This window comes from Saccoglossus kowalevskii, chromosome 2, assembly GCF_978046115.1.
Source record: "Saccoglossus kowalevskii chromosome 2, keSacKowa6.1, whole genome shotgun sequence".
Classification (NCBI taxonomy): domain Eukaryota; kingdom Metazoa; phylum Hemichordata; class Enteropneusta; family Harrimaniidae; genus Saccoglossus; species Saccoglossus kowalevskii.
The window spans coordinates 19,031,180-19,052,825 of NC_140642.1; the positions used below are offsets into that span (position 1 = coordinate 19,031,180).

Here is a 21,646-nt window from a genome sequence, read left to right on the forward strand (position 1 = left end):
TTTTTTTTAAATGTGAATTTCATTTTTTTCATAATAGTGTTTTTCTGTTGTGGGAATTATCACAGTAAATCCTTTTGCGTTAGCGTTGCATCATATCTACTTAGAGGGCACACTGCTGATTCGAGCGTTTCATTTAGCTTACTCTTTATAACAGGAGGTGTGACAGACTGGGTAACAGAGAGGATGGAAACTTTAACAGAATTTGTCTTCAAAGTTGAAGTAGGAAGAGCTTCAGACGTTGCCTGAGTAGGTAACTTATTAACACCAGCTTTAAAAATAAATATAATAAAAGACGGAATTGAAATAAAAGTTCAAGCACCACAGTTGTTCCACAGGACACATTCAAATATTTCACACATGTCGTATATGCAAGAACTGTAATGCTTCAACATTTACTGCCAATGTAATGTTATAACATTTAGTGTATATGTCATTATTATACATAACGCCATAAGCTACAGTGTGCTGTAATTTTGCAGTATTGTATGGGGTATTTTTACCCCACCATATTAGGAAATGCGAATTCCAAATATAGAATGATTACATGCGTAAGCGTTCTCTAACAATAAAAACAAACATGGCTACCACCAGGGTTTGACCGATCTCCACACAAAGAAGTTCACTGATTCTGTTTTAACTTTTTGGATTTCGGCATTCCCATGAAGTATCATTGGGAGGAAAAGATGTATAATAATAAGGTTATTACGAGGATACCGTAAAGTATGCACTCAGACAGTACACCGTTGCATCTGCACGTCAGTCAATACTCCTGTTGTACTGTTTTCGTGCACACTTTTCGGTATTCTCATAATAACCTCATAGTATTAAGACGTGATGTATTTCAGTCAAAGGCAACATACACATGAAATCACTCAACAAAGTTGCATGAGCCAAAACTACATCACTTCGATAACAGTTTGTATATCGGTGCAATATACATTAGGCATTTTTGTGTATATTCGCAACTATCAGACATGTATAATAATACCAATACATGATTTATTGACACTCATACACAACCATAGAACTTACTTGTAGTAGATTTAACAGTTGTTTTAACTGACTGTGTACTGGTACGAACAGTTGACTGTAAACTACTTATAAGTTTACTACTTGAATGTGTGCTGGACTTATGATTTAATGTTGTTTTATCATGTTCCATGGCAATAGTTGTTTCCTTGGCCATACTCCCTCCACCAATCACAGCTGTAGTCTCTGCATGCTGTGTGACAGGCACCGTTTGTGTCGGTACATGTGTAGACGCCTTCTCGGTTTTAGCATGCTGTGTGACAGGCAGTGCTTGTGTAGATGCCTTCTCGGTTCTAGCATGCTGTGTGACAGGCAGTGCTTGTGTAGATGCCTACTCGTTTCCAGCATGCTGTGTGACAGGCAGTGCTTGTGTAGATGCCTTCTCGGTTCCAGCATGCTGTGTGACAGGCACTGATTGTGTAGATGCCTTCTTGACAGTTGTTGATATAGCTGCTGCATCTGTATGTTTTGATAAAACTGTGCTTTCTGTTTTCCCAACACCATAAGTATGAGTTGTAGGGGTTGTACTAATTCTACCTCTCCCCGTGCTATTTGTAACTTTCCCTTAACAAGTTCAAACAAATAAAAAAGTACCCATTATTCAGAGTCAATCAAGACTTACGCAAACTTCTCAGATTACAGCCAGATTTTAAAAATACTTCATACAATGTATATCAGTAATTTGAATAAGTGGTCGTAAAATTTTGATGAGCAAATAGTGAGGAACTCCTTGTCATATTGTGCCAGTCAATATAACACCCCACCCCCACCTCCAATAAAACAAACCTTGGGGTAAGTGAAATAATAGGAGCAAATTGGAAATGCTTAACTTCATGGCCAAGTCTATATACCACTTTAACAACTGTCTTGAGCTTGACCATGCCCATGAGAACTTTACTTCTATTTTCCTCTTGAAACAAATAAAAAAGTACCCATTATTCAGAGTCAATCAAGACTTGCGCAAACTTCTCAGATTACAGCCAGATTTTAAAAATACTTCGTACAATGTATATCAGTAATTTGAATAAGTGGTCGTAAAATTTTGATGAGCAAATAGTGAGGAAATCCTTGTCATATTGTGCCAGTCAATATATAACACCCCACCCCCACCTCCAATAAAACAAACTTTGGGGTAAGTGAAATAATAGGAGCAAATTGGAAATGCTTAACTTCATGGCCAAGTCTATATACCACTTTAACAACTGTCTTGAGCTTGACCATGCCCATGAGAACTTTACTTCTATTTTCCTCTTGAAACAAATTAATGGTTAAGCATTTGAAATCAAGAATTTTGTTATAATACATGACTAGTACATGTATGTATCCAAAACATTTTGTTTATACTTTCTTTTTAATATCGAAACATTATTAATATGCCCCCCCCCCAGCACCCATTAATTTCCAATTGTGGGTCCTCATCTTTTTCATTACAGAGTTCAACTTTGTCATCTTTCGCAAACTAAAACTTATATCAATTTGTTTTGAATTTTTCAAATGCTTGCTGGTATATAATTGATATACTGTATATAGCAATGTAGTTTTGTATAAAAAATGGGTAACAAGAGGAACACGCCCCTCCTTGGGCAAGCACCACCCCCTGTTTTCACAAAAGTTACATGTTGGGGACATCCTCGGTTAAACGCCCAGGGTGATTTTTAGCCAAGAACGGGGTCAACAATAAAGTTTTATTTGTCAAAAACAAACACGTTCGATTTATTTAAATAGTGTGTTTGTTACGGTAGTTCTCTTTTTGGAGTGTGTGGTGGTCCTGAAAAGGGCCGCTTTGTTTGTGTTTTTATGTAAAAACTCATTGGAACTTAACGACGTAAGATGAACCACGCAGCATGTGGCGCACACGTTCTGCTTTCTCTTCATTCACGATCAATTCAATATTGCAACGATCCATACCTTGGTGAGTGGTTTGAAGCACTTAGCCTTGGTTTCAAAACGTAGTATTTTGCTGACTGTGAATCCATAACGGGAGCTAGCACTTTTGAGACATCACGTCGTAAACTTGCTACTTTCTTTCCATCCTTCATCACAGCTATGGCATTACGGTCATGTGGATTATTTTTCTGTCGTTGAAGAAAAAACATTTTGTCGACCTCATGTTCATTACGATAACCATAATGAGGCATTCCGATGATGGGAACTTGTTGCATCATCGTTATTTTTGTAATTTTGTCACATGTTTGGGTACGTGAATAAATCATGTTAATGAGGTCGAGTTTATTTTCAGTCTGTTTGTTATGTATCGCCATTTGGATATGTTTATGTATTCACAATAGTTTGTAAACATTTCACATCAGTAATAAAAGGTTTATTTGTTTCATAACCCTGTCTGCTATTCTTCAGTAATTACGATGCGATGTATCAGTATGTGCGTGAACAAAATTATGCTAATGAGGTCAACGCCATCTTGGATTACAAGCGAGTGCTCACGTTTATTGAAACCTCGCATAAATCAAGAAATAAGTACATGTACGTGTACAAAGTGTACGAAAGCATTCCTTTATTTGACCTTATCATACGATCACAAAAACAACTTTTTAAAATTTTGTTTGGGGTGGTCCTCGGGTAAGCGCCCACCCCCATTTTTTCACGATTTTGTATGTTCAGGCCCCTGGGTGCGTGCCCGGGGTAATACGGTATATGTGAAAACTTTAAAATAAAAAATGATGCAAAAATCAAAAGTGGAATTTCTGAAAAATAAACACCAGACATAACAAGCAGACATGCACATGCAGAGATGCTGAGTGTCAATAACACTCGTTTTCACATGATATTTCATAGAGTTTTAAAACTTTATAAGATTGTTTTATTAACTTACATTTATTTATTAAAATCAAATAAGTATCAGAAGAAAATCAAATAGTAAAATACTTATTAAAAGTTATGAATTATGTCAAAAAATATCTAAATATATCTTCATATGTTATAACAATTTGACAGATTACATACAATAGGTTAAGGAGGAAGAAATTAGTAATTTAAAATCAAATTAAAGCTAAATTTTAAAAATTTTATTAAAATGTTGAATATTTTGTTATCTTCGTTTTCTGTTTGTGTTTCTTCCTGTAAAAACAAAAATTAACAAGTCATTGTCAATGACACGTCCCCGTTCCGTTCATATTTGAGTGACATATACATTCAAAGCAGATCATGACCGAAATGCACCTGCATATGTACAACACATTGTGCTAAATCTGAACAAAATCCATCCATGCATGACTGAGATCCGGTTCTGGAATTGTGAAAATACGTGATTTTGATGCATTTTCGGCCTTAAAATGGCCATCATTTCGCTATTGTTAAGCAGACCATGAAACAAATGCACATATCTATTTGTGACATGATGTACCATGTGTGTGTGAAGTTTGAACTTGATCAATCCAGACATGTCTTGGATACGGATCCAGAACTGAATTCTTTAACAAAATGGCCGCCAGTCGGCCATTTCGAACTTGATCCGAAAAAAAAAAGATGTGCATCAAGGTCCTATTATGTTTAATGTATGTACCAAATTTGAACAAAATCCATCCATGCATAACTGAGATACGGGTCCGGAATGGTGAAAATGTGCGATTTCAATGCATTTTCGGCCTTAAAGCGGCCCCCATTTGGCTATCGTTAATGAGATCATGAAACAAATGCACATACATATTTGTGACATGATGTACCTTGTGTGTGTGAAGTTTGAACTTGATCAATCCAGACATGTCTCGGATACGGATCCAGAACTGAATTCTTTAAAACAAAATGGCCGCCAGTCGGCTATTTCGAACTTGATCCGAAAAAAAAAATGACGTGCATCAAGGTCCTATTATGTTTAATGTATGTACCAAATTTGAATGAAATCCGTCCATGCATAACTGAGATCTGGGTCCGGAATGGTAAAAATGTGCGATTTCAATGCATTTTCGGCCTTAAAGCGGCCGCCATTTGGCTATCATTAATGAGATCATGAAACAAATGCACATACATATTTGTGACATGATGTACCTTGTGTGTGTGAAGTTTGAACTTGATCAATCCAGACATGTCTCGGATACGGATCCAGAACTGAATTCTTTAAAACAAAATGGCCGCCAGTCGGCCATTTCGAACTTGATCTCCGAAAAAAAAAATGACGTGCATCAAGGTCCTATTATGTTTAATGTATGTACCAAATTTGAACGGAATCCGTCCATGCATAACTGAGATCCGGGTCCGGAATGGTGAAAATGTGCGATTTTGATGCATTTTCGGCCTTAAAATGGCTGCTATTCGGCTATCGTTAATCGGATCATGAAAAAAATGCATGTGCATATGTCCCATATAATGTGTGATGTATGAGTGAAGTTTGAACTTAATCGGTCCATGCATGTTCGAGATACAGGTGATCACGGACGCACGGACGCACACAGGGCAAAACTAATTAAGATATAATGATAATTACTCAGGTACTCTAATATTGATAATGATAAATAACAATAATTTTCATATTTTTAACAGGTTGTTGAGCTTGTTTATGTTTTGCACAATGAGTGGTTGGCAGGAACGTATTGTTCGCACCTGATAATAAAATAGGGGAGTTCGATAGCAATATTTGTTATCAGACATGCTGGTTAGTAAAAATGTAAACAATGATTTCACATTGCAATGCCTATAAAGGTATTTTCTAATGAATAATGACATAACATGCAGCAAAACGATAATTTTTCAACTTTCTGAGATATAATAATTTCAAATTGTTTCAAAATTACAAGTGATTGTTTTGTGCACTATTTTGGAACACTTTTTCATTAAACAAGTCATTGTTAATGACACAGTCGTGTCCAAAACTTTGTGATCCGACATATTAATTTGATGCTAATGAAGTCATTGAGATTAGATTGAACCATTAATAGAAGATGGATTTGTAAAAAATTATGATTTAGTGCTTTTACACGAGAATTGGACATTAGGCAGTCATATTGAATCAAATGACAAAAATAATGTTCATGTTGATGTATCTATTGGTATACTGTCTTTGTACAAAATTTAAACAGAAATGTTCATTGCGTTCATGGGAAAGTAAGCATGGGTATCATGAAAAAAAAAATGGCCACCAGTCAGCCATATTAGTTTTAATCACAGAAAAAATATGACATGCAACTATAACCCAATATGTATGATCATCATACCAACTTTGATCCAAATTTGCATAGTCATCTCTGAGAAACAGCTCCAGACATGTAAAAATGACAATTTAGCACTTTTACATGAAATTTGGGAGTCAGTCAGCCATATTGAATCGAATCACAAAAATAATGATGGTGTAGTTGTATCTCTTGGTATACTATCTTTGTACAAAATGTAAACAGAAACGTTCATGGCATTCAAGAGAAAGTAGCATGGGTACCATGAAAAACAAAATGGCCGCCAGTCGGCCATATTTGTTCGAATCACGAAAAAAAATGACGTGCACCTATAACCCAATATGTATGATCATCATACTAACTTTGATCCAAATCTGCTGCAGACACGTTTAGGTATCAGAAATAGCAAATTTTACATCCAAAATGGCCACCAGTCGGCCATTTTTTTCCAATCATAAAGTAACTTGACATGCATATGTAAGATATTATGTATTGTCTTCATGTAAAGTTTGAATGAAATCCGTCAATGGGTGTCCGAGATATAGCTATAGTACGGATGGACGGTCGGAGCGGGAACTAATTAGCTGAAGAAATTGAATGTTGTTGTTCCTCCTGACTTTTTGATGATCATATAACATGCACAGATGTTTGACGATACATATACATTGTAGTACATTTAACTATTTTGGACTACACAACAGTTTGGCTGTTTGACCATCTTCCTATCAAAGTACCCTTATAGCAAAGAATGAAGTAGGGGATGAGAAACATTTTATAGTGTTATAACTGTCAAATCAAAGAACAAAGATCTAGATTCCTTGCAGCTTTATACATCTATGCCCCAAAGTTGGAAAATTTTAGCATGGATGAATTATTTCCTATTATTGTTTCAAGTAATGATTTTTTCATTCTTAGCATTTTTGCAAAATTTATTTTCCATATTCTTGATATGCTTTAGTACTGTAAGTTTTAGTTGTTCTGAATGTTTTGTTTTGTTATTGTTATTTTTGGACTTTACTCAAGTTTTTATTGGTACATTCCAAATAAAAAAAAAATTCTATCTATCACTAGGTCGACATAAACCAGCAAAGATTACACCACAGACAGTAGAGGGACAGGTTTTCCACTAATGAATGCTCTATGTCACAGTATATCATCCCCAGTTGCCAAGTACTCAATTTATTGACATCTATGTCATAAGTTTATAGCACATGCAAACAATAACGAGTTGGCATGCAAATCATTTTGAAAATTGGATAACTAACATATGGTGGCATGAATTCTTTAATTCAATTCCTCCTGTTACAATTTGGTTATTGTTATTCTCATTGGTGTCATCAAGAAGGAAATATGCATGTGGTATAAACATGTACATAGAAATATATGTAGTTTCAGACTTCTATGAGGGATTGTGATACTTTTCTAATTTTACATCAATTTCTGCAGCAATACCTTATTAAATCTAAAGAGTTGTAATTGGAAAGAAAGAATGGAAACAAAAACTACAAAAGATGAACATATTTTCAACAGCATGATGATGTTAGAATGCAATACTAGCTTACCTTTTCTGTAGCTGTTTTCTGTGTTGTAAAGGTTGGCTTAGTTGTGATATGAGGTTGAGCTGTTGTATCATCATAATCCCCGTCACTAACTCCTCCAACTTCTTCTACTTCAGTAGCTCCTATGTGTTCTTCTCCTTCGGAAGTGTTGGCAGTTGACGTTTCATCTCCATCTTCAAAACAGCAAATAGATATAATTTCAATATAGCAATTACTATTATCATCATATGCATATCATTTTCCATGTTTGGGTCAAATAACAGATCAACGAATGAAAGCGTGACTTCAGCACAAGCCAGGTGGCTCCCAATTAAGGTGAACGAAATTGCTGTAATCCCTCTGCAAACGCATGCCGAGATCCCATAATGTGAACGTATCAATTGTTTTATTTTACTGTCATAAGTTTTTCTAACTTACCTGTAAGTGTAGTTCTGACTATCATCACTGTTGTAAATTTATCCATTGTTGAAAACACACACTGATCTAATGGATCACACTGGATTAAGCTACATGACTGTATTTCATTCTCTTTATCGTAGTTGAACACAGCCACGGTACATGTAGCTGTAACAATAAACAATAAGCACATGCTAACTTTTACATATACATTTCTGTATACTTGTGAGACACTCAAATTCATACGACCTAATTGTTTACTACATCACTTACCAGAAAATCCGTGGAAATAACAAATTTCATTTTTTACTTGTTAGGCTTAATTACGGCCCAAAACGGGAAACTATTATATACACGGTCCAAAGGGGAACACCCTAGGGTAACATTTTCTAAGAAAGTCCAGGGCGATCACGCACTCGAGGCCTGTAGTTTCCATTCTCCCAAATGTTTCTGGTGCACCACAAGAGGTCGCTAGGAAGCTTGATTTTCTGGTAGGTATGATTAGGTAAACAGACGGATTTGTACAACCCTAATAGTTATGATTATTCGTTCATTACATACATGTATAAATATCAGAAAGAAGAAAATTTAGAAAGTTGAGATTTTAATTCCAACAAAAAAGATGTACTATTCCCCATAATCTGGCACATGGTGAACAAAAATTGTCTTTATGACAATTTTTGCGAGTGGACTGCTTGGCTAAGCACCCAGCCACCTAAAAAACATCACTTTTTTTAGCTTAGTATCCAGGGCACTAAGTCGAACGAGTACAGAAGTATACTCACGATAATTTGGGTCACTACAGCATGTTGTAAAACACTCTTCTAATGTGTCAGGAAAGGTTGAACCCAAAAACTCTGCACCATTCATCTTAGAAGCTTTCAGCTGAATGACTGTGTTTTCTTCTACAGTTTTATCTAAATTACACGTATCATAGTCATCTTGGCTTTTAACTGATAAGACTAACAACGCAAAGACGAAGAAAATCTTGGATTTGACCGGCTTCATATTTCTTTTATTGATGTAATATTAATAAATCAAGCTGCAAGTAGAAAAGAAATTGACTATTAAATGATAAAACATCATCAGATTTAATATAACCTTTTATTGTCTGAATTTCTTGTCCAAATGTTTCTTATATTCTTCAATATTTCTGGAAATGAACTCTAATTTTAAAGCCAATAGACAAAATTTGTGTCAATTTTCAGTTTTTACTCAAAAAATTTGTCTATTTTTATCAGAACGAAATTTTCTTCAGAACGAAAATGCAGACTATAAACGGGACTATTTTGTGAATTTGTGATGAAAAGAGGGAACAGGTGGGGAAAAGGTTAACCCAAGTCATGATGCCTTGATCTCCTCACTAACATGCAAAGTACAAATGTTGTGAAAGAATTTCCAGTCAAAATAAAATAATATGTCATTTTTTATTTGCTTTCATTATTCGGAGTTAAAAGGGATACCAAAAATTAAAACAAAAATCAACAGGACAATTTTTAAAAGTCTGAAATATCAAGGAAAATTTTTGTACTGGTTAAATTATTTCTTCATATCTAGGAATTTTGCTCAGTAACAAAAGATGAAAAGTAATATGGTATTATTGATATGAATCCTACTATTGTTAAAAAATATTGTCAAACAAAGAACATTTCAAGTAGCAAGTTTCAAATTTTTCAAATAATACAATTGAAAGTTCTCCCCCCATAATGCATTGCATATAAGTGCAGAAACATGCTCAGTAGAGCAAAATTTAGCTTGAAGAGCCCGGGTAATCAGCCTTAAAGGGCGAGGCAATATGAAATAGTGAAAGTGAATATCAGTGAACAAATAAATAATTTTACAGTAGATTTAAATTTATGGAGGCTTGCAAAAGTTAACTACATTCTGAAGGTAACTCAACATTTAGCTACCTTATCTCCATCAATGTATATTGTGTATAAATTGTGCAGTAAAAAATAAGCTGAAATTTTGACATCAATGACACCCACTTTATGAAAAGGCAAAGCCAGATGATAGCCAGCTAGGTAGTCAAGTTATACTATTAAAACTAAGTTTACTATTAAAACTTTTATTACCCTTTATTATAACAAGTAGCCTCTCGGCTGAGATAGCTCCACTGTTAGCAATGCACATTTCAATTAAAGAACAGAAGATATCATTAGAAAATGAACAATATGCATAGTATCAATGCAATGGGACTTGCTGTTTTCAACAAGAATTCAAAAATATCATTTTTGACCATAAATGATTGTGGTTTTTAACAAGAAGAAAATATCACTTTTTACCAAAAATGACAAAAATATTCATCAAAATTAGAGAATTGAAGATATCATCATGAAATGAACAAATTTGAGAGTGGTCCATATGTAGTATCTATATATGTAATATCAAAGCAATTGGACTTGTTGTTTTTAACAAGAAGTTGAAAATATCACTTTTTTTACCAAAAATGACAAAAATATTCACCAAAATTAGAGAATTAAAGATATCATTACAAAGTGAACAAATCTGAGAGAGGTCCACATGTAGTAATTATATATGTAATATCAAAGCAATTGGACTTGCGGTTTCTAACAAGAAGTTGAAAATATCACTTTTTACCAAGAATGACAAAAATATTCACCAAAATTATAAAATTAAAGATATCATTATGAAATGAACAAATTTGAGAGTGGTCCACATGTAGTAATTATATATGTAATATCAAAGCAATTGGACTTGTGGTTTTTAACAAGAAGTCGAAAATATCACTTTTTACCAAAAATGACAAAAATATTCACCAAAATTAGAGAATTAAAGATATCATTATGAAAAGAACAAATTTGAGAGTGGTCCACATGTAGTACCTATATATGTAATATCAAAGCAATTGGACTTGTGGTTTTTAACAAGAAGCCGAAAATATCACTTTTTACCAAAAATGACAAAAATATTCACCAAAATTAGAGAATTGAAGATATGATCATGAAATGAACAAATCTGAGAGAGGTCTACCCAAGATACATATACACCAAGTATCAAAGCATTCAGGCTTGTAGTTTTCAAGAAGAAGTCGAAAATGTAAAACATTGACACGGACGACGGACACCGGACGACGGACAATCACTCATATGATAAGCTCCGCTCGACAAAGTCGACAGCAGAGCTAAAAAGCAACAAAACCCGAATATTGGAGTCAAAATCTCGGAAGAAAGATCAGAAAGCGAACGACCTTGTGTGTCGACCACAGGGAGCCCAGGAACTATAATCAACTGTAATAAGCAGTCTCTATGAGCGGGGGGGGGGGTGGGGGGTGGGGGGGGGGGTGGTATCGGCTGGTATCTAGTGTAAGAAATAGACAAGGGATGAAGGCTCCAGCCAGCTCACATTTTTTAAACTCGAAAAAACGGACGAAAAGAATGAAAAATAAAATCTAAAAAAAATACCAGGTTGAAGAATATTAGTTGCTCCTTCAAATTTCGCCAAAGCATTACCTACATTTTACCGATATCTGCAGAATAAATCAAGAAAACCACACAAATTGACTCCATTTAGGAATTCCTAATGGTTAGTCCGAACGCATGACACCTTTAGAGGCGTGGCCAGTAACCAGTCTTGTGATTGGTTGTTGACAAATGCTGAACAGGCCACGCCTCCAACTGTGCTGTGCATTCGGGCAAACCGTGAAGGAATACGTCCAGAAAATGTGATATTGGTACAATAAATCGCACGATAAGCACATGGAAGGCGAACCTGGAAACAACTCACGAGCTAAAAACTGTTTTTGCGCAGAACGATGCCAGAATTTTAAGTTCTGCGCATAGCAATATGCGTTGGTATAGAACGTGTTGAATTCTGGGTAAAACCTCGTACCGTGAGATAGGTATAATTAAAATTTCAACATTCCCACATATTAACATTAGTATACGATTAGGATATTCATTTAGAACAGGTTGCTGTTTTTTTCCAGTTTAAAAAATATGCGTCTTCACCCCTTGTCTACTGTATTTCTTACACAATATTTAGATGCCAACCGACGACGCCCCCCCCCCCCCTTACCCGCTTCGAGACTGTTTACAGTTGATTATAGTTTCTGGTCTCCCCGTGATCAAACGCTGCAAAACTGGCTGCTTTTCTAAGCATATTGACGGAAGAAAGCCTGACAAATCTGTGTGTTTTATATACATCAATTTTGTAGTTTGTACATACAATAAATAACTTACCGTATCAACTTAGAGAGTCTTTTCCAAGTGTGTTTGCTTCTTTGGCTGCTTCATGCCCCAAGTGTAATTTTGCAAAGGATGCCGGGAACCATCATAGAGGGCGTTTGTTCCCAGCATTCTTCATTCACACTCTTCGAATGACGTAAAGCCATGGTACACGAGGCAACGCACAACAAGGCAACGCCGTTGCCTTACGGGCCCGGCTTACGGCTTGCTACGTGTGTATGATATAATTGCGTCGCCTGAAAACCCTTCATGCCGGTTTTTCAAGCAGCTACTTGCCTGTAAGTTGCCACAGTCAGCTGAGGGTACATAGCTCGTGGCGTTATATCTGTTGCAAACTTTGACCTTTTCGCATAAACAACGTTCTACCTTTGATGTTTTCTTCAAATTTATTTTGTTGTAAGCTCAATTTAGTATAAATGAGATCTTTATGCGTTACATTTATTCAATCTGAAAGAAATTGAATCCATTCTTAGTTTTGTCACTCAGCTATCTTCATAAGTGACACTCGCCATAAGGCCCGGAACGAATTATGTTTAGCCATATATTAGTATATTTCACCTTAGTGTGATTCCAAGTTGGTGGGATAGTTTTAATTTTGACAATCATAAATCATTAAAAATATAAAATAATGAAACACTGATTACAAAGTTTTGTTTTTCTCGTCTTATTTGTATTCTATTGGAGTGAATAGATTTGAAGTGTGGGACAACTTTGCCGTTGATAGTATATTTTATGCGTCTCCTAAAAGCAAATAAAAAAAAACGTGTTTTTTTATTTGAATACTATTGTATTAGGAGTTTCATAACAAAGATATGAAGCCAATTATTGACAATTTATTTTATGCTAATTTCATATTCTGCAGTCCAATTGTTCGGCAAATGAACTTTAAAGTTTCAAGACCCAAATCAAATAATTTACCTGGTTCTGGTTCATCATGTTACAATGTCATATACTGTATTCTGAAAGATTCAATTTATTTAGTCTTATATCATCTTTCCGAGGGGGTGTTCACCTTGATTTCAAACCAAAAGGATCGATGTTGAGGGCGCTTGTCACCAAAAATTGGCTACATTTTGCTAAAATGTCCGAAAATCTTTAAAATAGGAGTCACAATGATCGACTCGAGCGTTAAATTAGGGGTCAGAATAGCCGCGCATACCCGTATACCCTAAAGGGCGGTGGTGGTCGCGCAGCGCGTGTTCGATTTTCGAGTAAATAAACAATGTATTTTACACGCGTTGTATACGTCGCTATGAGTCCCACATTGAACAGGACGCGGCGCGACGACGACCGCCATTTAACTATATGAGTGCCCCCCGTGGGGTAATGAGATGATCTTTTTAGGTACTACGCCGTCCCAACGTTTTCTAAACAGCTAGTTTTAATAGTGAATGTTGTCATTTTTAGTCTGTTGAATGCTTGTTTACATAAGATATGTTATCCCTTACTTACTTTTATTACTTTTAAAGGGTTTACGCCCTTACACAAAGCAGATACACTGTTTGCAAGTGAACAAATTCAAGACAGAATCAGCATGATGCTTGCGTTGATGATGAGTTGATGAACCGTCAAAAATATTGTTGATATATTATCACAATCGGAGATCATGCATGCCAAATATAAATGCATTTCTTGTTAGGATTTTGAAGAAGTCGAAGAAGCCAGCATACAAGGAAAACGACAAACGATGACGTCACGAACAATTAATACTCCAATGCCTGTGAATAGTGATTTAGAAATAAGCAAGCAGAAACGAGCGTTTTTCGTTTATATTACATTTACTATGTCTTTGTTTAGGAATAAGAAACAATTTGGAGAATGACCATGTTCACCCATGTATTCAAAAGAACTGCTGATCAGGAATATTATCGAGTGATCAAAGACTGATCAACATAATAATTATGTTCAATGTAACAATGGCAATCACATAGACATCCTTATGAATATTTACACCACACATACTCGTACAGTAACAAAACCAAGATTTATTCTGTGTTCGCACTTATGCCTCAAAGTGGAATGTTTCACTTAGATAATGGCATATAAATAAGCAAATACACATTCACCTGACAGAATGATATGAATCATATTCTGGTCTGTTATGACATGGCCAATAACATTTGTCATTCATATTCGAACATTAATTGGATATGGGCACAAATAAAATAAACTTGTAATGTAATAATGACATTTTCTGTAGCCGATTAACAATTCTTAAATAACTGTTACATATATAAACGTTTAAAAGCTGTTGATTTAATCACAAAAAAAGATGGCAAAATTGATAAAAAGGAATGAAACATTAATATTTCCGTATGTACATCATAAAAAAGTGTGACCAATACAAATACATATATGCTTGATTGTTGTCCGATATCCGTATAACGTTTACAATAAGTGGAAGTGTAAATTACTGTAGAATACTTTATTTTCGCTTGGAATTAATTTTCGCTGAAGAATGGTTCAATGAAACTAAAATCCAGCGAATATAATTTTTTTTCCTATATTTTACATTAAACTTGTAAAAAATCAGTGAAAATAAATTTCATACAAAATACCAAAAATGTCTTTTCAGCGAAAATAAATTCCAGCTAAAATAAAGTATTCTACAGTATATCAGTCATTTATATATATTGGGCAAACTATGTTTTGTAAACCAATATTCAGCTTTGCAGCCTAACAGTGACGCAATGCTTATCGGGTCGTAATGAAATTGACGAGTACGGTGATGGAACTTTAATTTTAGTAGTCAATTCCAGCACACCTTCAAATGGGTCTAAAGTGTATATGTAGATGAAGTGAATAGGGTCATAAACAGATATTATGCCACTTATAATGTATATCTTATTATTGCAAACAGTGGCTGTGTACCGGCCATGATAAGTGTCGGTCTCTAATCCGGGAATCGCACGCAACCATTCGTACCTTTTTGGGTCATAGACATAGATCGTGCTGGCGTCCTTGAAAAGATATATAAATTGGTCAAAAACAACAGCCACAGTGTCCTTCTTGGGTACCTCTTCTGGTAAGTCACCAACATGCATCCACGTATCAGAATTTGGATCATAACACTGGATCATCTCTGTCTCTTTATAATGCATGTATCTACCGCCAAAAACGTATATTTTTCCACCATAAGCAACTGCACACGTCCCTTCTACTTTCTTTAACATTGGCTCAACTAAAACTTCGCGTTTTTTATTCAAGTCATAAGCATGGAATCTGCCTCCAATAAAGTATATCCTTTCATCGACTAATATCATCTTCAATTCATCACGATCACCGTCGATCAATTCATCTACTTCTATATTCCACTCACGCGTATCCATATTGAATGTATGAATACCTTTTGACACCCTAGTTACGATAGAGTTGTCATAAACCACGGCACTTCCTTTCAATGATGAGGTGTTAGTTGTCAAGTGGGACCATGCATTGTTTATTGGATTGAAGTAATTGATATCTCCAGCCTTTTGACCATCAAGAACAGCTCCAATGAAACACACTACATTGTTTGTTTCTCTCGGTTTCTGATTCTCGAAAGTTCTATCACTTGAAGTAAGTCTGCCTTCAAGTTTTGAAACTAGAGTGGTTTTAGGTGTCACTTTTGACAGTTCTTTGCCGATTTGTTTAACTAAATATAAAGAAGTGATTAATTCCAGTCTGACATGTTGTAATATTTCAACAAAATAATGTCTCCTGGAATCTTCGTCATAGTGAAACCAGTCCAGCACCGCTGATCCGGCTTGATTTTCTCTATCAATAGCAAGGTGCTCATCTGATATAAGTTCTATCAGCTCTTCCTGTGTTAATTCTAAAAACTGTTGTAGCTTACAAACCAATTTGAAATGATCCAATACGTATATTTTCGCCTGTTCGCTGAATGAAAGAGAAAGTGACACCATCATCTGCCAAATATCAAGGCACGTCTCAGCATTCATGTTGGTTATTAGAAACTTGGCACATTTATCCCTTAAAGTCAACACTTGAAAAAAGTTTGCAGCTCTTAGGACACTCTGTACATTGCAACTGGTGATAGTGGTTTTCCCGGTGTAAAAGTAATCAAGGAGTGATCCCATTGTAGTGGCTTCAATTGCTTTGATGGATATTTTACGTTGTTGGCACTCCTTCATACCACTGTCGAACATACCCTTAAAGTAAGTGCAGCTGGTTGCCAGCACTACTTTATGACACGGGAACTCAGTGCCACCCACGTCGAGTACGACATCAGTTAGTTTGGATTTCTTCCTTGCCACATTCATTTCATCTAAACGTGATGAAGAGTAATCAAGATCATTAACTTGAGAAGACACAACTATGTTGTAAGGCGTTTCCTCAACTTCAGCTTTCATTAAAATCTGATCTTCTAAGATGGATGACATTATGGACCTGAAAAAACAAAATATAACAGTTTTCTTATATGACTGCAGTACAATGTATGTAAGTTTTAAATATTATTATGTCATTTTAATTATATTTCATTGGGATTATAATAATATTCGTATGTGATTTCAATCGAGTGCAATAGTATACTGATATGGTTTCAAAATCTATATCTATATTAAAGTAAATTTAAAGCATTTTCATATGATTAAAATAGTATTATTGTGTTATTACAAAATTAGGGCACGCTGTAACCTCAGACTTGTATTACTAGTCTGAGCTGTAATTTATGGCGTTACGGTGACAGATGTATACTAATAATAATTATTTGCTTAATTTCGTAATTCAATATTTTGCTACTGAAATGAAAATTAAACCCCTATTTGTCGGCAATTTACAACTGTGATTATCATAGCACTGCACTGTATGCTTGAGTGGTTGATTGGTCAAGATTTCTTTAAAAACTCAGATTCAAGGGCAGAGTGGAAAAGTAGAAGTCACTTGAGAATAAACTCTTTTCATTCACTATTATGTGACAGGGTGGGTACATAAACTACCCTTTGTCATCTGAATTTGAATAGCCACACCTCCCTCGTTCTGTCCACAGTGCTTCATGAAGGCAAAATGCAGAGACTACACACTGATTTTGTTTCTCAAACATCCACAGTGGTTTTACCACACATGCAATGATTAACGGACATGGTTTAATAAATAAATATTCGTAGAGATTGTCCATGAAGACATCTATATTCATTCAAATATTACATATTCATTTTTACTTGATGTGGGTCTTGTGTATTATATATATGCTATTTATTATATTGCTTAAATAATTGTGTAAAACATGTACAAATCACAGTCCCACTATAGACGGGATGAAAAACGTTGACTTTTGAAACAGACAGGAGAGCGTGGTGTGCAGCAAACAGGATACTAACAGTGATCAGCTGAGCATGCTTCGCGGAAAGGCATATCTCGCACTGTTTCAGATCTGTTTCACACCTTTGAACAATAGCCTTTTCCAGACCGGTCTATAGAGGGACTGTGTACAGATGTTGTTAGAAAGCTTCCAATACTTGGTAGTACAACATAAGTGTGGCAAAAATTTGTTATACAAAATGAGAGAGATACAATTGTTCACGAAATCTAAAAATAGCACAGAGAGATATATCTCTAAGAGACCGTGGATTCATACCTGGTATGTAATGTTGACCGAAATTCATTTCCCATGCCATTTGCAAACATCGGCTTTTTCCATATCGGTAATACATTACTCTACTCAGTGAGAAGATGTATAATAAAATAGCTAACTTACAGGTGAAAATGGATCTACCGAGTTCCCCTACTTCGATGTGTTGTGATATAGTTTGTGATGTCACTACATAATCCCTGTATTTTTATTGCACGTACCAGTAGAAATTAGAAAATGTGGGATTTCGAAATGGTAAACAACATAAAATGCCCGGATGTGTCTGCTTAAATATTTCGCTATCGTGTCCAAGTGCTGGGACTTGCTTACACTTGGTCATTTGTCTCTGGGTAGATTGTAATCGTCACAGTTTGTTTCATTTGCATATTATTAATAATAACAACAGCTTCGGTACGTGCACGTGTAGATTGGTAATTGACACACGTGTTAGTGTCAGGCATTTCTGAACTGGAACAAATTTGGGAATGAATGCGATTTCTTTCTCAGCTATGATGTATAATCATTATATAGTGATGTAACGTCTTTAAATTATATAGTGATGTAACGTCTTTAAATTATATAGTGATGTAACGTCTTTAAATTATATAGTGATGTAACGTCTTTAAATTATATAGTGATGTAACGTCTTTATATTATATAGTGATGTAACGTCTTTAAATTATATAGTGATGTAACGTCTTTAAATTATATAGTGATGTAACGTTTTTAAATTATATAGTGATGTAACGTCTTTAAATTATATAGTGATGTAACGTCTTTATATTATATAGTGATGTAACGTCTTTATATTATATAGTGATGTAACGTCTTTATATTATATAGTGATGTAACGTCTTTAAATTATATAGTGATGTAACGTCTTTAAATTATATAGTGATGTAACGTCTTTAAATTATATAGTGATGTAACGTCTTTATATTATAGTGATGTAACGACTCTATATTATATAGTGATGTAACGTCTTTAAATTATATAGTGATGTAACGTCTTTAAATTATATAGTGATGTAACGTTTTTAAATTATATAGTGATGTAACGTCTTTAAATTATATAGTGATGTAACGTCTTTATATTATATAGTGATGTAACGTCTTTATATTATATAGTGATGTAACGTCTTTATATTATATAGTGATGTAACGTCTTTAAATTATATAGTGATGTAACGTCTTTAAATTATATAGTGATGTAACGTCTTTAAATTATATAGTGATGTAACGTCTTTATATTATAGTGATGTAACGACTCTATATTATATAGTGATGTAACGTCTTTATATTATATAGTGATGTAACGTCTTTAAATTATATAGTGATGTAACGTCTTTATATTATATAGTGATGTAACGTCTTTATATTATATGCTAAAATAATAATATTAAATGTTTATATGTCTGTGGAGCGTCATTTTATTATAAGCTAACATCATTATATGGTGGCAGTGCACTTTTACTACAAACACAGTCCCTCCGCATACATTATGCTTATGGAAACTCTATTGTTGGAAGGTGTAAACGAGTCGACGGAAATTAGAGACAGTCCCGGCTTCGATTTTGAGCTGATGTGATGACGTCTAGTTTTGCTTTTAGTGTGGGCTTGAGCTGCTGCCTGTCATCGGTCCGGACGTACTGTTTCTTCTTGTCTTCAGTAATTGCGTTCATATATTTGTCAAAAAAGCTCGTTATTTATTGCGAATTATTTTTATTCAGAACTTTCAGGCACGGTTACTGAAAGAACGGTTAGGAAACTCTTCTAGTAACCGTGTTTCATGGTAGTTTGTTGCGCATCTTGTTGTGGCGATGTCTGAAAATTAAACCCTTTTTTTGGGAAACTATTTTGAGCTGCTAGATTTGCATGTTTTGTTCAATTTTAATATACGATCATCAGGTTAATCTAGTTTATATCGTTGTAGTCACATGTTGTTTTCCAAAACTAGTTTATCCTCAGAAATGCGTGTTTTATTTTCACTTTTGTACTAATCTTGGCCTTATCACGCCAAGAAAAAGCAAGTTTCGGAAGCCTGGTTTCCAGAAGATTTTAAATATCAACAGTTAGGCTCAAATGTGAATTTGAACTCGTTGTAGACGTTTAATGCCTGAGCATGCGTCAGATGGCCTTAGCGTGTCATTATTTACAAACAAGCGTCTACCCACGAGCCTTTGCGTTTTTAGCATGTGTTGTTATCGTCGCTTGGGACTCAATTCCCGCGCGTGCGCGGGTGACGACCCTCCCGCTTTAACGTGTTGTTATATAATGTTGTATTTTATATTTACAGTTGCATACACACATCAATTTTGGTATCATGATTTGTATCGCTTTTGTTGCAATTTTTCGTGGAATAACGTCGAGGTCGATTCACTCATGGAGGTAACCCATGATTCATCTATACTAATGAGAAACCATACCAGTTTACAGATGAATCACGCCGGGAATTCAGTATGCCATTCCCTGCCAACAAAGTCGTATTCCGTGTATTCGTTCGTTTAAACCAGATTGCCAGTCTACATCGTCGAAATCGTTGTATGATTTCCACAAGGTTGTTGACAAGGATGCGATATTATGAAGGGACTATGGCAAAGTTTTTTTTTATTATTATACGAGGTTGGGTGCGAAGCCCTTGTGCATACGCTCTAAGTGAATGTTTGCCCACAGTCCCTGTGGTTTGCCGCCCAGCGATGAAGGACATACTTACGGCAGTTGGGGCAACATTTGCAAATGAGGCCATGGACAGTATCGAGTTCAAGGGCATGACTCCAAATAGATAAGAGATGTTTTACGTGAATGTTCCAAGTCAAACAACCCCATTTACAAGACGCTGACCATAACAAGGCCGTTACAGAAAAATGTTGGCATTTAGTGTTCACTGTGAGATTTCAAAAACAAGGATGTTAAAACCATAACTTAATTATGCAAATAAAGCATGTAATCGAGAAAAACATAAATCTTCTGAAACAGAGCCAGGGCTGCTGAGATCGTGAGCAAACGGTTATTGTATTTAATTTTTTTTTAGTCATTATTCTATTACTAATGTCTGTTTATGTATCGCTATTATATATGTATCAGTCAGAATTGCTTATCAAATTGTGTAACTCGCATAGTACTGTATGGTGACATCATGTCAAGATCCCATTGAAGTCTCATCTCGTAGATAGCGAGACTGAGGCTACGACCTTCTGACATGATATATATCAATGTTCAAGGTTTGTAATGAAAAAATAAAACTTTTCTTGCCACTAACGTAGTGAAAAATGTAATACATCGAAAATGTACAGAAAATATAGTTCTCGTAATCCGTCATATCGTGGGCAGCTATTTTGATCCACCTGGACATCCCAGTATCCTCGGGCATGCGCATTCGCATTTTTCTGAGTTGGAACGCTTATGCGAGAGCGAGATTGTAACGGGATCTTGGTATCATGTCACCGTAGTTGCAAACCCCAAGTAATGTACCTCTGGTTTAACCAAAGACTTCTCTGTAGTCTTTGGTTTAACTAAATTTGTTCCAAACAACATTCTTGTCCTTAGACAAACGTGTCATTGTTTACAAACAAGCGTCTACCCATGAGCCTTTGCGTTTTTAGCGTGTGTTGTTATCGTCGCTTGGGACTCAATTCTGATTAATGAAAATTACTTAACATGAAAGTATTTTATAATGATTTATGGACAGGGAAATTAAAGAGCCAAAATGAGCTGTCTTATAAATGTTTTCGTTAAGAAAAATCGGTATTCGTTCAATGAAACA

The 21,646-nt window shown here is 35.2% G+C and overlaps 2 protein-coding genes across 6 annotated transcripts; both read right to left on the reverse strand.

The window, feature by feature from the left end:
• Positions 1 to 3,448: 3,448 nt before the first annotated feature.
• LOC144361518 (uncharacterized) lies at positions 3,449 to 12,395 on the reverse strand. 5 transcript variants are annotated; one of them, XM_085492605.1, is made up of 5 exons: positions 12,307 to 12,395; positions 8,890 to 9,146; positions 8,126 to 8,272; positions 7,712 to 7,875; positions 3,449 to 4,104 (listed from the first exon to the last, which is right to left on the reverse strand). In XM_085492605.1, the coding sequence occupies exons 2-5, from the start codon at positions 9,110 to 9,112 to the stop codon at positions 4,012 to 4,014; spliced, it is 627 nt and encodes a 208-aa protein (XP_085348731.1). In that variant the 5' UTR covers positions 9,113 to 9,146; positions 12,307 to 12,395; the 3' UTR covers positions 3,449 to 4,011. The 5 variants fall into 5 exon arrangements, with proteins under 5 accessions (XP_085348731.1, XP_085348727.1, XP_085348730.1 ...); XM_085492601.1 differs by having other exon boundaries at positions 7,712 to 7,881; XM_085492604.1 differs by lacking the exon at positions 12,307 to 12,395 and adding an exon at positions 11,852 to 11,871 and having other exon boundaries at positions 7,712 to 7,881.
• A 1,882-nt stretch (positions 12,396 to 14,277) lies between these two features.
• LOC100374193 (kelch-like protein 24) lies at positions 14,278 to 17,960 on the reverse strand. The gene is made up of 2 exons (XM_085506696.1): positions 17,891 to 17,960; positions 14,278 to 16,701 (listed from the first exon to the last, which is right to left on the reverse strand). The coding sequence occupies exons 1-2, from the start codon at positions 17,938 to 17,940 to the stop codon at positions 14,976 to 14,978; spliced, it is 1,776 nt and encodes a 591-aa protein (XP_085362822.1). The 5' UTR covers positions 17,941 to 17,960; the 3' UTR covers positions 14,278 to 14,975.
• Positions 17,961 to 21,646: the final 3,686 nt, after the last annotated feature.

Coding starts and splice junctions, on each gene's coding strand:
- LOC144361518 (XM_085492601.1), bottom strand. CDS start 9,112: ATGAAGCCGGTCAAATCCAAGATTTTCTTCGTCTTTGCGTTGTTAGTC. Junction 7,882..8,125: donor AGTCAGAACTACACTTACAG/GTAAGTTAGAAA, acceptor GCTGTTTTGAAG/ATGGAGATGAAACGTCAACT. Junction 4,105..7,711: donor AGAAAACAGCTACAGAAAAG/GTAAGCTAGTAT, acceptor TTGTTTTTACAG/GAAGAAACACAAACAGAAAA.
- LOC100374193 (XM_085506696.1), bottom strand. CDS start 17,940: ATGTTTGCAAATGGCATGGGAAATGAATTTCGGTCAACATTACATACC. Junction 16,702..17,890: donor CGGTCAACATTACATACCAG/GTATGAATCCAC, acceptor TTGTTTTTTCAG/GTCCATAATGTCATCCATCT.